The sequence below is a fragment of the Babylonia areolata genome, chromosome 35 (genome assembly GCF_041734735.1).
Source record: "Babylonia areolata isolate BAREFJ2019XMU chromosome 35, ASM4173473v1, whole genome shotgun sequence".
NCBI classification, from domain to species: domain Eukaryota; kingdom Metazoa; phylum Mollusca; class Gastropoda; order Neogastropoda; family Buccinidae; genus Babylonia; species Babylonia areolata.
Window position 1 is genome coordinate 16160933 of NC_134910.1, and position 21261 is coordinate 16182193.

General features: G+C 41.3%; 1 protein-coding gene across 8 annotated transcripts in view; it reads left to right on the top strand.

The window, feature by feature from the left end:
* LOC143277845 (coronin-2B-like) overlaps nucleotides 1–21261 on the top strand; it is an 83365-nt gene that overhangs the window by 3741 nt on the left and 58363 nt on the right. For 7 of the 8 annotated variants that reach the window (XM_076582761.1, XM_076582764.1, XM_076582765.1 and 4 more), the window contains exon 2: nucleotides 5328–5438. In XM_076582761.1, the coding sequence (XP_076438876.1) occupies nucleotides 5433–5438 (6 nt within the window). In that variant the 5' untranslated portion in view covers nucleotides 5328–5432. Of the gene's footprint in view, nucleotides 1–5327; nucleotides 5439–6726; nucleotides 6788–21261 lie in introns of all 8 variants that reach the window. The other variant, XM_076582762.1, reaches the window with a different exon arrangement.

The following is a 21261-nucleotide window of genomic DNA, read 5'->3' on the forward strand; positions in this document are numbered from 1 at the left end:
GTGTATATACTGTGTATGGCCACGCCTGGGATTCAGTGCTTAAATTGCATGCATTGACACAATATGTTATCATCATCATCATCATCATCATCATCATCATTGTCACAAGTCTGTATGATTTATGCATGCATGTGTGTATATATATATATATATATATATATATATATATATATATATATATATATATATCCATCTGTCCACACAAGCGTATACATCTATAAATATCCAGCGGGCATGTTTACATGCACTCGCACACATGTGACTGTGCTTATAGCACATACATGTACTCACTCACACATACTCAGAATATGCATCTGCATACACATGCATACATACACACATAGACAGCAAATGATGCACACACACAAGATAAAATGAAATGATGAAGTTAGATAAGATACATACATTTACACACACACACCCACCCACACCCACCCACACACATACATACATACACACACACACACACACACACGCACACACACTAATAAAAAAAAGAAAAGAAAAAAGATGATTGATTGAATCAATGTGCACAATACAATTGAACATTAAAAAATTACATGCTCACAAAATGAAATTATTAAATTATACACATTGTTGATTGTTTACATACTTTTGATTGATGAATTTTTTTTTCTTCTAGAGTTAATATTAGATCTGTAGCAATTACATGGATTGTAAGTGAAGTTTGCATAATATGTGTTTTTTTTATGAACTGCACAGACCTCAGACACACATTAACACACATGTACACACACACACACACACACACACACACACACACACACACACACACACACACACACACACACACACACTGTGTGTGTGTGAATTGCTCAAACAAGACTGCCAGCAGACCAGAAGACATGCAGCATTCCAGAGCCCAGTAGGTTCACTTAACGCAGTTGTCAGTCACTTGCACTGTGAAATTGGTGTTTAAATTGAGTGTGCAGTGCAGTGTGTCAAGTAATATGTTTTCTGATTTGCTGTCATCATTGTTTGATCATGACATTCACTGTGGTGTTGTAGGGCATTGGGTGTTTTTATGTAACCACTGGGGGCTTGAAGAAGAGTTATGCAGCAGTTGAAGTCTCCATTGAACAAGGGGTATGACAGGCACAATAGCCAGTGGCCAAGTGGTTACAGCATTGAACTTGCTGTGTGGTATCTAGGGTTCAAATCTAAGCAGAGCCCAGTGTTGTAACTTGTAGGGTTTGTCCAGTCTCCCAGGACAGGAATTGAGGGGACGTGCCTATTGGTTTATTATTATTATTATTATTATTATTATTATCTGATTGAATCTTTTTATGTGCATGCACAAGGTGAAGAAGAAAAAAAAAGTTATTGATATATACTGCATTTTCTTCACACACAACACATTTTGGTGATCTGATGATTATGGAAACAACAAACCCCAGCATGGAGCTATGTGATCTGTGGATTATGGAAATAGAACAAACCCCAGCATGAATGTCCCATATGTCCCAAATGATCAGTATGAATACATAAATGGCTGGTAGAAAATAACCCATTTTAAAGCCAACTTCTAGAGCTATCAAAACAAGTTAGTACGGTATGGAGTTTTTATCCACAAGCACAAAAAGCAAATAAGAATGTGGAACTGATATTTTTGAATTTATAAACTAAAGCTGTTTGAAACTATACATTCACCAGTTTGATATATATATATATATATATAGTGCAGTTCTAAATGCCGGTGTCCAGACAGTTATTAGGACAGACCAGTTGATCTCATTAGGAAATATTCAAACATAATTGAAGGCTGTTGATTAAAGGCTCTAATTAACAGTTCTGAAACTACTGTAGCTTGTCATGAAGTGGAGTGTATAATACTATGTTGCATGGGACAACAAGACTTGCCAGCAACATAAATACTTTCTAGAATTAACAGGTGTGGACAAGTTTTCCCTGCCCATGCCATCCCCTGACAAATTATGTTCACGGATACAAGGATGCTTTGGTTGTTAAAGAGATCTATACATTACCGGCGTGAATGTTTACATACATGTGCAACACACATTTTCACTGAGGTGTGCGCATGCACTGATAGACAAGCACACACTCGTGCTTGTAGTTGTATTCATATCAGATGATAAGTTTACACATGCATACTTATGTGTGTGCACTCACATGCACGCAGATCCATACACACACATGCATGCGCGCACATACATATGTGCACATGCTCGTGCACACATACACATGTGCACATGCTCACACTAATGCACACACACACACACACACACACACACACACACACACACACACACACACACACACACACACACATCCATGGATGAATGCATGCACACACATGCATGCACACAAAAGGAAAGGAACTCTTAAGAGATGTGATAAAATTTGAATGTGCAGTGTGTGTGGAGGGGGTCGGGGGGCTTGGGTGCAAGTGGGGGGTGGAAGAGGGGAGAGAAAAGTCTGGGTGTGTTTCTTGTGTGCGCATGCATGTGTGCATGTCTCTGCATGATTGTGTACACATGCATGTGTGCATGGGTGAGTGACCACGGCATGCATGTGCGTATGTGCGTGCATGCAAGCATGTGTGTGAGCACGTTCACTGGCATACCACTACCAGTGACAGTGTGTCAGTAGGACTGTTTGCTGTACACCAGCAGTGGTAGGTTTGGACTGGAGGGGCAGTGTCAACCATTCTTCCCCATTCCTGACTCTGCAGAGACCAGTTGCTCTGCCCCCCCAGCCCTTACCTCCCCTCGCACCCTGCTCCCCACCCCTTCCTTCTGGCCAGCCCCTTGTTGACTCAGGCCCTGATAGTAGCCAGCCTTATCTGGAGTGTCAAGTTTAGAGTCCTTGGGTGTCGCCCCACCTACTTCCTCCCCCCACCACCTCCACTGGACCCCACCCTTGACAAACTGCTGTACATGAACACATGTACAGGCTCTGGTTGGTAGGTTAGGAGTCACTTTCATTATTGTTTCAAAAGGCTCCGGTTTGTTCTCTTAATTGCCATATAATTATGGGACTTTGGTGTCAGTTATTGACCACAGTCTGTCCTTTAATTCTTTCAGAAGCACATTTCTAACAGTTGCAAATCAGCTTATCTTGAATGGGAAAGAATTGGTCCCAATCTCCAGTACCTGTTTATTGAAGCAACCAAAATATTTGTCTGTGCTTTTGTCTTGTCCAGGAAAGATAAAGGTAATCTTTAAAACTGAACTTTGGGGTGGGGTGGTAGTATTGAAAATCTCTAAAAATGCCCATTTTGGTCATGTGCTTATACATGTGTGTATGTGTGTGTGTGTGTGTGTGTGTGTGTGCGTGCGTGCGTGGTGGGGTTCAAAATGGGTGGTGGCTTCTTTGTTTATAAATAAACATATATACATATATATCTATTCTCTCTCTCTCTCTCTCTCTCTCTCTCTATATATATATATATGTGTGTATATATATATATATATATGTATGTATCATTGTATGTATTATACATATGTTATATATGTAATTTACATATGAAGGGGAGGGGCAAGTTGTACTGTTTTTGTGGTGAAACCCATGTTGGTGTTCCCGTCAGTACATGGTCAGCACAATATGTGCATATATGTATGATGTATAATTTTTATTTGTATGTGTGTGTGTTTAAAGGCTCTGATTTGTAGGCTTGTGAGTTAATTTTAGGTGTCTTTTTTAATTTTGAAAGACTTGGGTTTGTAATTTGACTTTCAAATTGAACAGTTTCATCACATTTTTAAAGAAAAGGCTCAGGTAAGCTTCAGTTTCAAGGAGGTGCCAAAGTGTGCTGACTGATTGAAATTCTACTACATATATCTGTGTAAAGAATAGATTAATTAATTAATCAAAATGAAAATAATAAAGGCATATGCCTGGTCTGCACATAAAACCTGACACGCTGGTCAGGCATAGAGAAGTTTGTAAGCTTAAAATAAAAGTCATTCAGTTTCATCACATTTTTTTTTTTTTAAGGCTTGTGTCTGATTACTTTGTTTGAATTGAACTCATTTTCCTTGTTATAGTGTCAGGTTTGTAGGCATACTTTGAAGACATATATATCTGTAAGTTGTAGATACCGTGTATAGGTTTCAGTTTGAAGTCTGTTCATATAATTATGAATTTTTGCTCTTAATGTTCGTAAGCTTTTTCTTTGTAGCCATATTGATCAGCTTTCAAAGACTGGCTTGAAGGCTTACTTTTGCAGTCTGTTTCAGAATACTTAAATGCTATGGTTTTATATTGTTGTCACAGATTGACACAAACAGTTAACCCAGTAGCAAAGTGAGAGCTGTATTATCAGATTTCTGTTGCAATGGGAATTCATTTACAGGTTTGTCTTTTGTGAAGGACTATGACTCTCAAACCAGGAGGCAAATTTGCCCTGGCTCTTAGTTCTGCAGCCTCTGGAGCTAGTTGGCCTTTGGGAATGATTCCCATTGCTGACTGTATCATTCCAATGCTGACTGCCCTAAAACCCTCTTGGTTGAGAGAGTGGGGATGTTACTTGGGCAAGACACTCTCCACTGAAATCAAATTCTAGCCCAGATAGTCAGGCCAGCAGTTGCCACCTCTGCTGTTCTGATGGTCATAGTAACACCACTGACTATCATACATATTTGTAAGCATACTTTGAAGTCATTTTCATCATTTTGAAAGGCTGTAGTATGAAGGCTAGCACTTAAAATATGTTGCTTTGATGTCTGTATTTTTTAATTGTGATTTTGACAGTTTGGTTTGTGGGTTTTTAGTCACATTGAGTGGTGTTTGGAAACTCCAGGCAAGTCTGTCATTTCCAGTCTTCTTCGTTCATGGGCTGCAACTCCCACATTCACTCGTATGTACACGAGTGGCCTTTACGTGTATGACTGTTTTTACCCCACCTTGTAGGCAGCCATACTCTGTTTTTGGGGGTGTGGATGCTGGATATATTCTTGTTTCCATAACCCACTGAACACTGACATGGATTACAGGATCTTTAACATGTGTATTTGATCTCCTGCTTGTGTATACACACAAAGGGGGTTCAGGCACAAGCAGGTCTGCCCATATGTTGACCTGGGAGATCGGAAAAATCTCCACCCTAAAAGACCCACCAGGGGCAGTTACTGAGATTTGAACCCGCGACCCTCAGATTGAAAGTTGAACACTTTAACCACTTGGCTATTGTGATGGTCCTGTTCCAGTCAGTCTGAATCTCTGTCCCCCTGTCTGTCTGTCTCTGCCTCCACCGCCCCCATCCCCTCTCTCTTTTTTCACTGCCTTTCACCTTTTCCATCCTCACACTGTGTCACAGTATCATTTTGTTTTTCCCGTCTGTCCAGTAACAGCCAGAGACCAGGAAGAGATCAGTAAAACGAACAGCAGTGGTTTGTTGAGAGAAGTGATCACTGCTGAACAGTTTCCCCATCTTCTCCTCCATCTTCACCATGCCTGTAAGTATAGAAAATGTTGTTGTTTGTTGTGTACTGTTGTGTACTGTAGGGTTTTGTTGTTCTCATGGGGAGGGCATGTGGGTTTCCTTTCTGATCAGTGGTTGTTTTTGCAGTTGGTTTCATTTGATATTTTTATTTGATTTCATGTCTGTTTACAATTGGTGATTAGACACACACACACACACACACACACACACACACACACTCACACACTCACACACACTTATTTATTGTTGTCATTAGTTTCATTGTTACTATGTTAGATTGCTATCAGTAGTATTATTATTCCTGTCCTCCACCCACCCACTTCTTTGTTTCCTTATTCCCCTCCTTCATCCCCATTATCTTCCTCCTCCTCATCTTCTGCCTTTTCCTTTGTGTTTGAATTCTTTATAGGTTAAGGTGCTTGTCTGCCACTACAGTGTCTGAGGGTCTGGGTTTGAATCTGGGTCTCGCCTTTTCTCCCCCAAACAAACTGAGCATCTAATCATTTGGATGAGACGAGAAACAGAGTTCCTGTGTGCAGCATGCACTTGGCGCACCAAAAAAGGACCCAGGGCAACATAAGTGTTGACTTCTGGCAAAATTGTGTTGAAAAAATCCACGCTGATAGGTACTAAGATATATACATGTATGCATGCACTCAAGGCCTGATTAAGCATGTTGGGTTATGCTATTGGTCAGGCATCTACCTAGGAGATGTGACGTAGGGTATATATTTATCCGATTTCAGTGACACCTCCATTTTCCCTGTCTCATATTTTTTCTTTTCTCACCTTCTCCGTTACCCTTTTATTCTTCTCACCTCATCCTCTTCTTTGGCTTATTGTACAAGTTGTAGTTTTCATGTTGTAAGTGACTGTAGTGTTCACTGTTTTCTAAGTTGTATCAGTTTTCTTGTTCGCCTTTTTGTGACACACCAGTGTTCTCTTTCGTTCTTTTTTGCTGTGTGTGTGTGTGTGTGTGTGTGTGTGTGTGTGTGTGTGTGCGTGCGTGCATGTGGACATGCATTCTTGTGTAATTTCATTTATTTATCTATTCATTTATTTATTTATTTATTTATTTTATCATTCATTACTAAGAAAGCATCAACATTACATCTCAATGATAGCACAATAAAACGGCAGAATGGCAGTCATATTGTTGCTGCTACACAAGCTACTACTTCTGCTGCTGCTGCTGTTGCTTGTAAAGTTAAGTAACTGAACTCTGTAGTATGTAAACAAAGAAGTGATGGAACTTGGCTTGCGTTTAATTCTGTGTCCTGTCTCCCTGTTCACCGACACAGGTGTGTTGTTAAGTCCCTGTGTGGTGGCCTAGGGTAAAACTGTGTCTGCTGCAAGTGAAGGGTATGGCATTTTCCTCTTGTATCGGGAGTGGCACTCATTATTTTTTGGTTTGCTGTGACTGCTGACACTTGTCATAGCATGCTGCCAACTTGGATAGAATCACTAAATTTGATTGCAAAAGAGCATAATTGGTTTAAAATATGCTTGTGTACTAACATGGGCTAAACTGGTGCAAGGCCAATCGCAAAACTGCCAAGGGAAATTGCTGGCAAGAGTTGGGATGTTTTAACTGAGAACAAATTGCAAAATGAGAAGGAAAATTGCTTGCATGATTTACAATGTTACTCAAATAAAAATGGAAAGTGAATGACATGGGTTGCAATGTTACTAACTTAGCTAAAATTGGAAAATGAGATGAAAAATAGCTGGCATGAGTTATGATATTGGCATGAATAATGATATTACTAACTCAGAAAAAAAGGAAATCAAGATAGAAAGTAGATGGCATGAGTTAGAATATTACTAACTCAGAAAAAAAGGAAATCAAGATAGAAAGTAGATGGCATGAGTTAGAATATTACTAACTCAGCTATAAATTGAAAATCAGATGGAAATAGCTTTCATGAGTTTAAATGTTACTGTTACTGAGGGGAAAAAAATGAAAATGAGATGGAAAGTAAATGGCATGAGTTGTAATATTAGTTGTTACTAACTGAGCTTAAGTTGGAAAATGACATGAAAATGTATGGCAGTTGAGTCACAATGCTACTAACTCAGCTAAAAATGGAAAATAGATGGTATGAGTGGCATGGTCACTAACTCAGCTAAAGTTAGAAAATGAGATGGAAAATACATGGTTTGAGTTATGATGGTGCTAACTTAGATAAAACTGGAAAACAGGATGGAAAATAGATGGGATAAATGATGTTCCTAGCTCATCTAAAATTGACACAGAATGAAGAAATATAGCTGGCATGAGTCACTTTGGTATGTGTACTGACTTTTGATTGAACTGCAAAATCAAAAAGGAAAATAGCAGGCACAAGTTATTTCACCAATTACACTGAAACAACAGAACGGAAAATTGAAAGGTAAATAGCTTGTATGAGTTGTCATGTTCCTGATTCACCTAATGTAAGAACAAATGACACAAAATGAGAATGAATTATTAAATAGATGGCATCAGTTGTGATCTTGCTGACTAGGTTCGAGTGGCTAAATTGTAGAAAGCAGCTTGCTTGAGATGTTGAGTTACTAGATGTTAGTTCTATTTTCTTTTTTTCTTTTTGTAATTTCATTATAATTAGACATAACACATACTATAAACAGCACGATACCATCAAAATGACTGCAATGTAAAAAAATAATTGAAAAAAGATTTCTGACTTGGCTAGAATTAGCATTTAAAGAAAAAAGGCAAGAAAATAGGAGGCCTGAGTTACAGTGTCACTAACTTGGCTAAATATAGTAAAAGGCCTGATTGAGGCCAAAAAATGAGATGAATAATCAATAACTCGCTTAAGGTATAAACTTAATGTTGCTTAGCTGCTAAAATGGGAAAAGACAAAAGCGAACATTAGCATGCATTGTAAAGAAAGGAAACTGATTGGAATCTTCATAAATTCTCACGGACTGTCAGCTACAGTTTCTTCAGATTTTCTTTTCCCAGCTAGTTCTTCATTTGTGGGCTGCACCTCACACATTCACTTGTATATGTATATATACATGAGTGGGCTTTTACATGTATGACCGTTTTTACCCTGCCATGTAGGCAGCCATACTCTGTTTTCGGGGGTGTGCTTGCTGGGTATGTTCTTGTTTCCATAATTCCTCCGAACGCTGACATGGATTACAAGATCTTTAATGTGCGTATTTGATTTTCTGCTTGCATATGTACACACAATGCAGGTCTGCATGTGTTGACCTGGGAGACAGGAAAAATCTCCACCCTTTACGCACCAGGTGCCGTTACCAAGATTCAAACCCGGGACTCTCAGATTGAAAGTCCAGCGCTTTAACCACCCCCACTTGGTCATTGTGCCTGTCTTCCAGCCAGTTCAGATCATAAGGAGTGAATATATGAAAACATACCATGAAAGGAAACATTTTTATTTTCAAGAAAACTGACCTGACATTTACGAGAAGTTCATGATCACTTCATAGAGGCATGTATGTTTCCATGAGATCTAAAGATGATTAACTTGTGGAGTGATGGCCTACAGGTAATGCGTCCGCCTAGGAAGCGAGAGAATCTCAGCGCACGGGTTTGAATCCCTGCACAATTGCCAGTATTTTCTCCCCCTCCATTAGACCTTGAGTGGTGGTCTGGATGCTAGTCATTCGAATGAGATGATAAACCGAGGTCTTGTGTGCATCATGCACTTAGTGCACGTAAAAGAACCCATGGCAACTCAAGGTCTAGTGGAGTGGGAGAAAATATCGGTGGCTGAGCCGTGATTCGAACCAGCGTGCTCAAATTCTCTCGCTTCCTAGGCAGACACGGTACCTCTAGGCCATCACTCCACCTTATAAATGAAAGGCGTTCAATACATTGGCTGCAAACACTTCTGTTTGTTGAAAATTCAGCACCATTTTACCATGTCCCCAAGAAGAAAGCTTTGCAAGTTCACAAGTGGTCCTTAATTTTTGTGAACCCAGTATGCGAGTGAGAACTGAGGGGAAATTGAGCAGTCTCATCCTGTTGTGCGGAGGGGGGCTGAGAAACATAGAAATATTTCCTCACATGCTGTGTGACTCCAGAATGTTTCAGTGACTCACGTCTTTCCTCTTCGTCATCCGTTATTCGTTTTTCAACCATCTCTGCAGATTTTGTCACTGGCTGGTGGAATTGTGGCCTGGTGGTAACATGTCCACTTAGGAAGCGAAGATCTGAGAGAATGAGATCAAATCTTACACTTGCAAGAATTTTCTCCCCCTCCATTAGAACTGGATGCTTATTATTCAGATGAGAAAATGTAATGAGGTACCAGGTGTAGCATGCACTAATAAAAGTGATGTATACATGGCAACAAGAAAGTTGTTTCTGGCAAAATTTCATTGTAAAATCCACTGTATTGTGTGTGTGTGTGTGTGTGTGTGTGTGTGTGTGGTGTGTGTGTGTGTGTGTGTGTGGTGTGTGTGTGTGTGTGCGTGTGTGTGTGTGTGTGTGACTGAAGTCTGACTGAATGACACAGGAAATGAGATGTGTGCCTAAAGGCAACTCTCAGTTGGCTGTGCCCAGTCCGGCGGCCTGTTGTGCTGATGACACCATGTTTGTAACTTCAGCGCTTTGAGTTTGGTCACCGACAGAAGATCAGTGCTGCATAAGAATCCTTGTCAGTCATACAGAAAAAACATTGTTAAGAAAGCACAACAGCGCCTGTACTTTCTTCGGCGCCTCAAAAAGTTTGGAATTAAAAAAGAAATCATGGTTGATTTCTGCCGAGCAGTCATTGAAAGTGCGCTAACCTTCGCTATTACTGTTTGGTACGGAAACATTTCCAAGGCAGAAGTTGCAGCCCTTAACAGAATTGTAAAAACTGCCACCAAGATTACCGGGGCTGATCTGCCTTCTCTAGAAGACATATATTATAAGCAGCTACTCAAAAAAGCAAAATCAATCAGCCAGGACGAATCACATCCAGCTTTTGGGATTTTTTGAGATGTTCCTCTCTGGTCGACGGTACAGAAGTATAAGGACAAAAACCAATCGCTTCACCAGTAGCTTTTCCCCCAAAGCAGTCAATGCCCTGTCTCTCAAACAAATCCAGTATGATAAATAGAATTGTGCAATCAACAACTATCTACCTGAAGATCTAGTCATCAGCCCCATCCACATGTAATATGCAGCTTCTGTTCAAACGTGTGTGTGTGTGTGTGTGTGTGTGTGTGTGTGTGTGTGTGTGTGTGTGCAGTGCATGCATGTGTGAATATGCACAAGTTTTTATATTGATATGCACTTGTATGTATCCTAATTTCTACTGTATCTGTGTTTGTGTATGATTTTCAATTTATGTTCGTATCTTGTTATGTACTATCCCCCACCCAATATCCCTTGTGACCCCAGTACACTTTGTGATAAAGACATATTCTTATCTATTCTGTTTTATTCTATATCAGTCAGTAAGAATCCATATCAGTCAGTTCACTGAATCAGTTAATCCTCAGTTTGTATATATGTGAACCAGAGTGTCTGTGGAACCGAATCAGTTATCCTTACTGGGCATAGCGGTTACACATATATGTGCATTTGAATTGAGTTGAAATTGAAGAATCTAATGTGCATATTTAGAAAGCACACTGACATGTTGACTGTAAAATTAGGGGAAATAAAAACCACACATGAAGAGAGCATATTGTGGTGACAGAAAAAAAAAAGAAAGAAAAAAAAAGTTGTGCTCCTTTACTTGCATAAACTGAGTTTGGACCAAACCAAAAAAAAGAGTTGAATTTGAAGCACATCATCTACTTCTTCAAGAGCAATACATGGCATGATTTGAAATTATTTTCTCTTAACAAGAACAACAACATCATCATCATCATCATCATCATCATCATCATCATCATCATCATCAACAATGACAACAACCATAACCACAACCAGTCAAACAAGGTCTGCATGGTGACATGTTTTGTGGGTGGGAAAAGACCCATTTTGTTCAGTTACCGGTCTGTTCCAACCCACAAGGTATACATTTTATAGAGGCAAAACATACCTTTTGTAGAGGCAAAACATACCTTTTAAAGCATACCTTTTATAGAGGCAAAACATACCTTTTGTTGAGGCAAAACATACCTTTTAAAACATACCTGTTGTAGAGGCAAAACATTCCTTTTAAAAATTACCTTTTGTAGAGGCAAAACATACCTTTAATAGAGGCAAAACATACCTTTTGTAGAGGCAAAACATACCTTTTAAAACATACCTGTTGTAGAGGCAAAACATTCCTTTTAAAAATTACCTTTTGTAGAAGCAAAACATACCTTTAATAGAGGCAAAACATACCTTTTGTAGAGGCAAAACACACCTTTTGTAGAGGCAAAACATACCTTTAGTAGAGGCAAAACATTTGTAGAGGCAAAACATACCTTTTGTAGAGGCAAAACATACATTTTAAAACATACCTTTTGTAGAGGCAAAACATACATTTTGTAGAGGCAAAACATACATTTTAAAACATACCTTTTGTAGAGGCAAAACATACATTTTGTAGAGGCAAAACATACCTTTTGTAGAGGCAAAACATACTTTTAAAACATACCTTTTGTAGAGGCAAAACATACCTTTTGTAGAGGCAGAACACACATTTTGTAGAGGCCAAAACACACCTTTTGTAGAGACAAAACATACCTTTTATTAAAACATACCTTTTGTAGAGGCAAAACATACCTTTTGTAGAGGCAAACATACCTTTTGTAGAGGCAAAACATACATTTTGTAGAGGCAAAACATACCTTTTGTAGAGGCCAAAACATACCTTTTGTAGAGGCAAAACATACCTTTTAAAACATAGCTTTTGTAGAGGCAAAACATACCTTTGTAGAGGCAAACATACCTTTTGTAGAGGCAAAACATACCTTTAATAGAGGCAAAACATACCTTTTGTAGAGGCAAAATATACCTTTTGAAACATACCTTTTGTAGAGGCAAAACATACCTTTTGTAGAGGCAAAACATACCTTTTAAAGCATACCTTTTATAGAGGCAAAACATACCTTTTAAAACATACCTATTGTAGAGGCAAAACATACCTTTTGTAGATGCAAAACATTCCTGTTAAAACACACCTTTTGTAGAGGCAAAACATACCTTTTGTAGAAGCAAAACATACCTTTTGTAGAAGCAAAACACACCTTTTGTAGAGGCAAAACATACCTTTTGTAGAGGCAAAACATACCTTTTAAAACATACCTATTGTAGAGGCAAAACATTCCTTTTAAAACATACCTTTTGTAGAGGCAAAGCATACCTTTAATAGAGGCAAAACATACCTTTTGTAGAAGCAAAACATACCTTTTGTAGAGGCAAAATATACCTTTTAAAACATACCTGTTGTAGAGGCAAAACATACCTTTTGTAGAAGCAAAACATACCTTTTGTAGAGGCAAAATATACCTTTTAAAACATACCTGTTGTAGAGGCAAAACATACCTTTTAAAACATACCTTTTGTAGAGGCAAAACATACCTTTGTAGAGGCAAAACATACCTTTTCTAGAGGCAAAACAGACCTTTTGTAGAGGCAAAACACGCCTTTTGTAGAGGCAAAACACACCTTTTGTAGAGGCAAAACATACAGGCAAAACATACCTTTTGTAGAGGCAAAACATACAGGCAAAACATACCTTTTGTAGAGGCAAAACGTACAGGCAAAACATACCTTTTATAGAGGCAAATACAGGCAAAACATACCTTTTGTAGAAGTATTGCCTCAGGGAAAGTATGGGTTCCTTTTTTACCCATGACATGGGGGAAGGGATACTGACTGTACATTGCTGTTGTTTAAAATGGGTTTTTGGGCCCACAGAACACCGGCAGTGAACGACATGACATGTGATGCACGGCGAGTGTTTGACGTGTGTTTGTGTTGTTTTGACATTTTCACTGTACCTGATGTACACGTTGCTGTCCTCACTGTGACTGGCACCAGGTGAATATCAGGTCACCGCACAGTCTGTTGAAGTCCATGGCATTGACACAGACACACGAACATACGCAGTGATGCACACATACATACATACAGAGACATGCATGCACTCACACACACACATGCTTATGTGCACGCGTGCACACACACACATACATGCACACACACACACTCACACACACATTGACAGACATGCAATCACACGCACACACACAGAGACACACAGACACAGACACACACACACACACACACACACACACATGCTACAAACCATGTCTACATACATCCATACGCTTTCAACTTACAAGCATTGAAAATCATCAAGCTATTTAGATCTACACACGTGAAATATGTATGCACATGCTGCTCCCACCTCCACTCCTATACCCCCACCACACACACACATGCACACATGCGTGCATGTGCGCACACACACACATGTGCACTCAAACACATGCATTTATTTATTTACCTATGTTCTTGTGTTTTATAGACATTAAGGTTCCATGACATTACAATTTATTCTATTATATTCTATTCACACACATGTGCACACACACACCTACACACACTCTCTCTCTCTCTCTCTCTTTAGTGCACATTTGCGCACACACACACTGACACGATACAAACCAGACATACATACATGTATCCATATCCGCTTTCAGCTTACAACCAATGAAAATCACCAAGCTATTTATAGATATATACTCATGTATTGTATATGCACACCCTGTTCACCCCCACCACCCACCCCCTCACCCCCACTTCCACATGAAACCACCACTATACACACACATGCACGCACGCACGCACTCACTCACAGAGATGCATTTAAGCTGACACACTCAGACAAATGCAATTCACACATCATTCCCATATAAGTTATAACTGAGCAATCTGAGGGTCACAGGTTCTAATCTCGGTGACTGCGCCTGGTGGGTAAAGGGTGGAGATTTTTCCAATCTCTCAGGTCAACTTATGTGCAGACCTGCTAGTGCCTGAACCCCCTTTGTGGGTATACGCAAGCACAAGATCAAATTCGCATGTTAAAGATTCTGTAATCCATATCAGCATTTGGTGGGTTATATGAACAAGAACAAACCCAGCATGCACAGCCCCGAAAGTGGAGCATGGCTGCCTACATGGCAAGGTCATACACATAAAAGCCCACTCATGTACATGTATACGAGTGAATGTGGGAGTTGCAGCCTACGAATGCAGAAGAAGAAGAAGAACAGGGCATGCTGTATTGCACAGAAACAAGCAGTACAAGGGACAGCCAACAGGTCAGGAGGAAATTGTTCACTTTCAGCAACTGTAACACAACGTCAGGTTTTCTTCTGCAGACAGTGCTACCTCTACCAAGTGTTGTATTGTTATTGAATACATGTCATTATAATGATACCAAAGACCCTATATGATATATATATATATATATATATATATATATATATATATATATATATATAAACGCTTTATATGTATAGGCACACACACACACACACATGCACGCACATACACACACACAGACACACACAGAGACTCACACAGATATACACAGACACACATGCACACGCAGAGATACAGACACACAGAGACACACATACACACTGACACACACACACACTGACAAACACACAGACACTTACACACACACACACACACACACACACACACACACACACACACGCACTGTGCTGTCATGTGCTGTATTGTGTAGTTGAGAAGTACATCCAGTGATCTCCACTGTCACCTGGACAGCACCAGCTACACCCCTGTCCACACTGCCACACACACCACACCCCTGTCCACACTGCCACACACACTTCTCAGCCACGACTGGACAGCACCAGCTACACCCCTGTCCACACTGCCACACACACCACACCCCTGTCCACACTGCCACACACACTTCACAGCCACGACTGGACAGCACCAACTACACCCCTGTCCACACTGCCACACACACTTCACAGCCATTACTGGACAGCACCAGCTGTACCACTGTCCACACTGCCACACACACTTCACAGCCATTACTGGACAGCACCAGCTATACCCCTGTCCACACTGCCACACACACTTCACAGCCATTACTGGACAGCACCAGCTATACCCCTGTCCACACTGCCACACACACCACACCCCTGTCCACACTGCCACACACACTTCACAGCCATTACTGGACAGCACCAGCTACACCCCTGTCCACACTGCCACACACACTTCTCAGCCACGACTGGACAGCACCAGCTATACCCCTGTCCACACTGTCACACACACTTCACAGCCATTACTGGACAGCACCAGCTGTACCACTGTCCACACTGCCACACACACTTCTCAGCCACGACTGGACAGCACAGCTACACCCCTGTCCACACTGCCACACACACTTCTCAGCCACGACTGGACAGCACAGCTACACCCCTGTGCACACTGCCACACACACCACACCCCTGTCCACACTGCCACACACACTTCACAGCCACGACTGGACAGCACCAGCTACACCCCTGTCCACACTGCCACACACACCACACCCCTGTCCACACTGCCACACACACTTCTCAGCCACGACTGGACAGCACAGCTACACCCCTGTGCACACTGCCACACACACCACACCCCTGTCCACACTGCCACACACACTTCACAGCCATTACTGGACAGCACCAGCTGTACCACTGTCCACACTGCCACACACACTTCACAGCCATTACTGGACAGCACCAGCTACACCCCTGTCCACACTGCCACACACACTTCACAGCCATTACTGGACAGCACCAGCTGTACCACTGTCCACACTGCCACACACACTTCACAGCCATTACTGGACAGCACCAGCTACACCCCTGTCCACACTGCCACACACACTTCACAGCCATTACTGGACAGCACCAGCTACACCCCTGTCCACACTGCCACACACACTTCACAGCCATTACTGGACAGCACAGCTACACCCCTGTGCACACTGCCACACACACTTCACAGCCACGACTGGACGTACTGGTCATCCACAGACCCACCCAGTGGAAAGCTCATGCTCATTTTGGCTTTCGAAGACGAAACGACCTGTGTAGGGTCTTTGGTAAAACCCATGAACACACTTGATATGATTGACATAGTGTAAGAAGTGGGAACCAGTGTGGGCACACACAAATCTGGGTCATTTAAACACCCTTTTGCTTACATGATTATGATCCCAGTTCTTCAACACAGTGCGTTCATTTGTCTTTTGTTTTCATGTTCCTTTTTCTCCCCCCCCCCTTCCCCCAGCCCCCTCCCGCGTCTCCCCCCTCCCCCTTCTTTCTTTCCTTTCTTTTCTTTCTTTTCTTATTTGATTCACTGCAGATCTTTTGTGTTGGGTGCCACATGGGATCTGCATGACAAGCGTCGTACAGTATGTTATTATGTTTGCTGAAGATATTAAGAACATAAAGAAAAGGGTAAGGCCAAGAAGTCTGAGTGGAGGAGTCAGGATCTGTGTGTGTGGGGGGAGGGGGGGTTGAGGGGGTGGGTGGAGGCTCTGTGTGTGTGTGTGTGAGTGTGTGTGTGTGTGTCCGGGGGAAGTTTCAGTGTAGTTTCTTCAGTGTAGTTTTACTGCATACATATGGATGGTATTTTTTTTACAATACAACAATGCAGTCAGTGTGTGTGATTGGCCAGGAAGTTTTTGCGCTAGTTTCTCTGGGTTTTTTTTTTTTATTATCATAATTTTTTTAAATTTTATGTAGGCATATTTATTTTCCTGTCATATACATCAGTTGGTGATTTGAGGGTAGGGGAAGCACTGAGTGAGCAATACAACGGTGTGTATAATGTTTTGTACTGTATGTTGTGTGATGTGTAGTGTTGAGTGGTGCTGTGCTGTACTGTGTTGCTGTGTTGTGTTGGGTTTTTTACAAGTCAAGAGTTTGCTTTGGCTTGCTCATATCATGTGTGTGTGTGTGTGTGTGTGTGTGTGTGTGTGTGTGTGTGTGTGTGAGAGAGTGTTCCATTTAATATAACTATGTCTGGACAGTTGTGACATTTTTGAGTGTCTGTTATGATTGTGTGAAATATATTAATTGTTTATTGTATCTAAAAATAGTTTTGTTAATGTTAGAATTAGATACATTTCATTTAAGTGAGTTCATGCATTCACTTTTAATGTGTGTATTGAATCTTTTTTTCTAGTTTTTGAATTAGACTTTTGCCATGATTAAGATAAATTATATTCATAATAGTTCAAACAGAAATGATAACGAAACATAAAACTTAGTATATTAGCGTAAAGTTCATGGGCAAAAATCCTGACTTTTCAGTATGTGTGTATATATATATATATATATATATATATATATATATGCATGTGCACGTATCATTGTATCATTGTATTGGTGTGTGTGTGTGTGTGTGTGTGTGTGTGTGTGTGTGTTCAATTTGATATGAGTTCATATTATGGGATTATGGTCCAAACTATTTGCTGTGTGCGCCTGTAAGTGTATGCACATGCATGTGTGCATTTGTGTGAATCAAAATATGGTTTCAAGAAGCTTCTATTGTTCTAATTCCAGGTGACTTGTGTTTTCTGTCTGTGCTAATTTGTATGCATGTATTTCTGTTTTGATGGTTACATTGATACACCCACACCCACACCCACACACACCCTGTCCCCACTAATGCACATAGGCACACACACATGCGTGTGCGCGCGCGCACACACACACACAAGCACGCTCACATGCGCGCACACACACATTAATATGCATACACAAAGACACACACACACACACACACACACAAACTCAGTCAAACACATTCATGCACATTCACTCACACACACACAAACACACACACACACACACACACAGAACAAACATATGTTTTAGTGCATGCATGTGTCACTGTGTGTGTGTGTGTGTGTAATGTGTATGTGTGTGTGCGCGCATGTATGTTATGTGTGTGTGTGTGTGTGTGTGTGTGTTATACATGCACATGTTCTTATGTGTGTAAGTGTCACTGTGTGTGTGTGTGTGTGTGTGTGAGCGTGCACGCATGCATGCGTATGTTTGTGTGTGTGTGTGTGTGTGTGTGTGCATGTGTGTGTGTGTGTGTGTGTGTGTGCATCTGTGTTTGCTTTCGTGTGTTCCTCTATTCCTCTCTGTGTCTGTGTGATGCATGAATAAAGAGAGAGACCCGCAGAGCTGTACGTGCCTGCTGTCACATTATGCAAATGATTATAGATTGCACGGTTCGTTACCGTTATTTTCGTCACTGCTTTTTTTTTTTTTTTTTTTTTTTTTTTTTTTTTTAAGAAAGAAAGGAAACGAAAAACATACAGAAAGCAAAAAAGCCAAGAAACAACAACAACAACAACAACAAAACACACCACAAACCTTTCCCTGCCCACCTGTCTCTCCTGCCCTCCACTTTCCCCCTCCTGCCCTACCCCCTTCCCCCCTCCCCTGATCCAACCCCACACTTTGGGCTTCTCCCCCACCTGTCTGAATACCTGTCCTCCCTCCTCCCCATACTACTCTGCCCCCACACTACCTCCCGCCCCTGCCCTTTTTGACTCGCTTGTGTAAACAAAGTGAGTCTATCTTTACCCTTTTGTTCGTGTGTGTGTGGTAAACTTTAACATAGCTGTTTTCTCTGGAAATACTTTGTCTGCCAATACCAAATTTGGTAGGGAAAAATCTTCACAGTCACATGAATACCAATAATAGGTTGTATGTAAGTCTTCTGAATTAACTTGTATTTCTGGGTTATTAACGGTTTATTTCGTTGAGGCACCTTCTGGATCAGAAAACACCATATTACCACTTCCCAGTTGTCAGAACGTAAGCTGTGTTTGGTAAGAAGATGACGTGACCAGCCGCCGTGGCGAAGTGGTTTGCGTCGCGGACTGACGGCTGGGAGGACGCGGGTTTGAATCCCAGCGGAGGTGGGTTTTTCGGCCCGTGGCCGGCTCCTACCCAGAGTTGAGTGTGCTGTGGGCTTAAATGGGGAGACTGGGACCACACAGTCGAGTGTCATCCACTTCAAGGATGCGTCTTTGGGTGTGTTGCTCTAATTACATGACCAGCACTGCAAGTGTCTGTATCTCTCGGGCCTGGTTAACGCCAGGATATCATCATGACAGGAAGCGTAGAGAACAGCCTTGTCACGCAGTCCCAAACCAAAATGGACCTCCATAGCAACATCGTCATCATCATCGTCATCCTCCTCCTCCTTCATCGTCATCAATATAAAAAAACAAAATAGTCTCAAAGTCTGTGGCCTTTCATGCCATGCTCTCATGGTGACCTCAGTTTCGATACCCCTCCACTTCCGTGCTTGGGGTGGGTCCTGTCAATGTCGTCAGTGTCGGCAGATTCATGGGGGGCTGTTGTTTGAGGGACGTGGTGGCGGTCTCCACTCTGGGAGGGACGCTCACTCAGTCTGGCTCTGCGACTAAGCCATTATTGTCATTAGTAGGGGGCTTAGTAGGTGGTGTCCTAAGTACGTTAAAACAGAACAGGCACCACTGAACACCACCGAAGTGACTCAGCAGCAGTGCAGGGTCTCCTCTGGTGTGTGGCCTCCTGGCGACCTAACATCGATGGTTCCCTGTTGAGTGCCGACGCTGGAACTGCGACGGACGAACCCGGGTGTGGCCGTGTATGGGGGAATCTAAATGAGCGGCGTGGGAGTAATGCCACTGAAACGGTGCAGATGATGGGGCAGCAAAAAAAAAAAAAGAAGAAAAAAAAAGAAAAAAAAAGATGATGACGTAACCTCGTTTTTCTTGTTTGCAATTAAAAGGAAAGAAATACAAATTCTGGACAGAACACATACAGTGACACTAACTACACCATTGAGATGTTTACTGCATATGAATATTCTAAAGTGGACACTGAATTATCTAGAATGAACATGAAAGAAAAATTGAATCAACTGTTTCACTGAGTTTCGTTCATCCTTGTCTTTACTGGTCTGTGCAGATCTTGAGAAGACAGCTACATATTGCGATGTGCCTGAGGCGATGGCAATGTCTCCTTTGCCGCTGATGTAAAAGAATTTCTTTAATATTCAAGATATAAAAAAACAAACGAACAAACAAACAAACAAAAAACAAAGAAAAAACATCATTTAAACAGTTTTATTACCTCCAATGCAAATCTTTATCATGCTCCAAGAAAACCATAGCTTTAGATATTAAATTTGGTCGAAAGACATCAGATACATGACAGTGGTGTGGATAAGTCTACTTGCTTCCGAACTGAACATGCATGGTTCAATCCTGCTCGTATGCCTTTTTTTTCTTACTCCCAAGCTTATTGATGCATATATTTGATGCAGAACACATTTTAATGATTAAAAAAAAAAAAATCTTGTGATGTCAGCCTGGTCACATGATGTATGGGTGTGTAGCTGCATGCACCTGATGCATTGGAATTGATCCTGTTACCTGTTGTCCAAGAAATGAATAGAAGAAAGAAAAGAAAAATGCACCCATGCACGCACACACACACACACACGCACACACGCACATGCACACACACATGTGCGCATACACACACACACACATACTCTCACACACTCACCCACACACACACACACACACACACACACACACATACAACACAACACACACACACACACACACACACACACGCAGAGTTACTCCTCCCCCACATTCACTTCATAATTATACAGATCAGGTTGCAATGCTGACATTGAAACTGAAACCGGCAGAAAGCACACATACCCCCCCTCTCTCTCTCTCTCTCTCACACACACACACACACAGAAGCACACAGAGGCACACAGTTACTCCTCCCCCACATTCACTTCATAATTATACAGATCAGGTTGCAATGCTGACATTGAAACTGAAACTGGCAGAAAG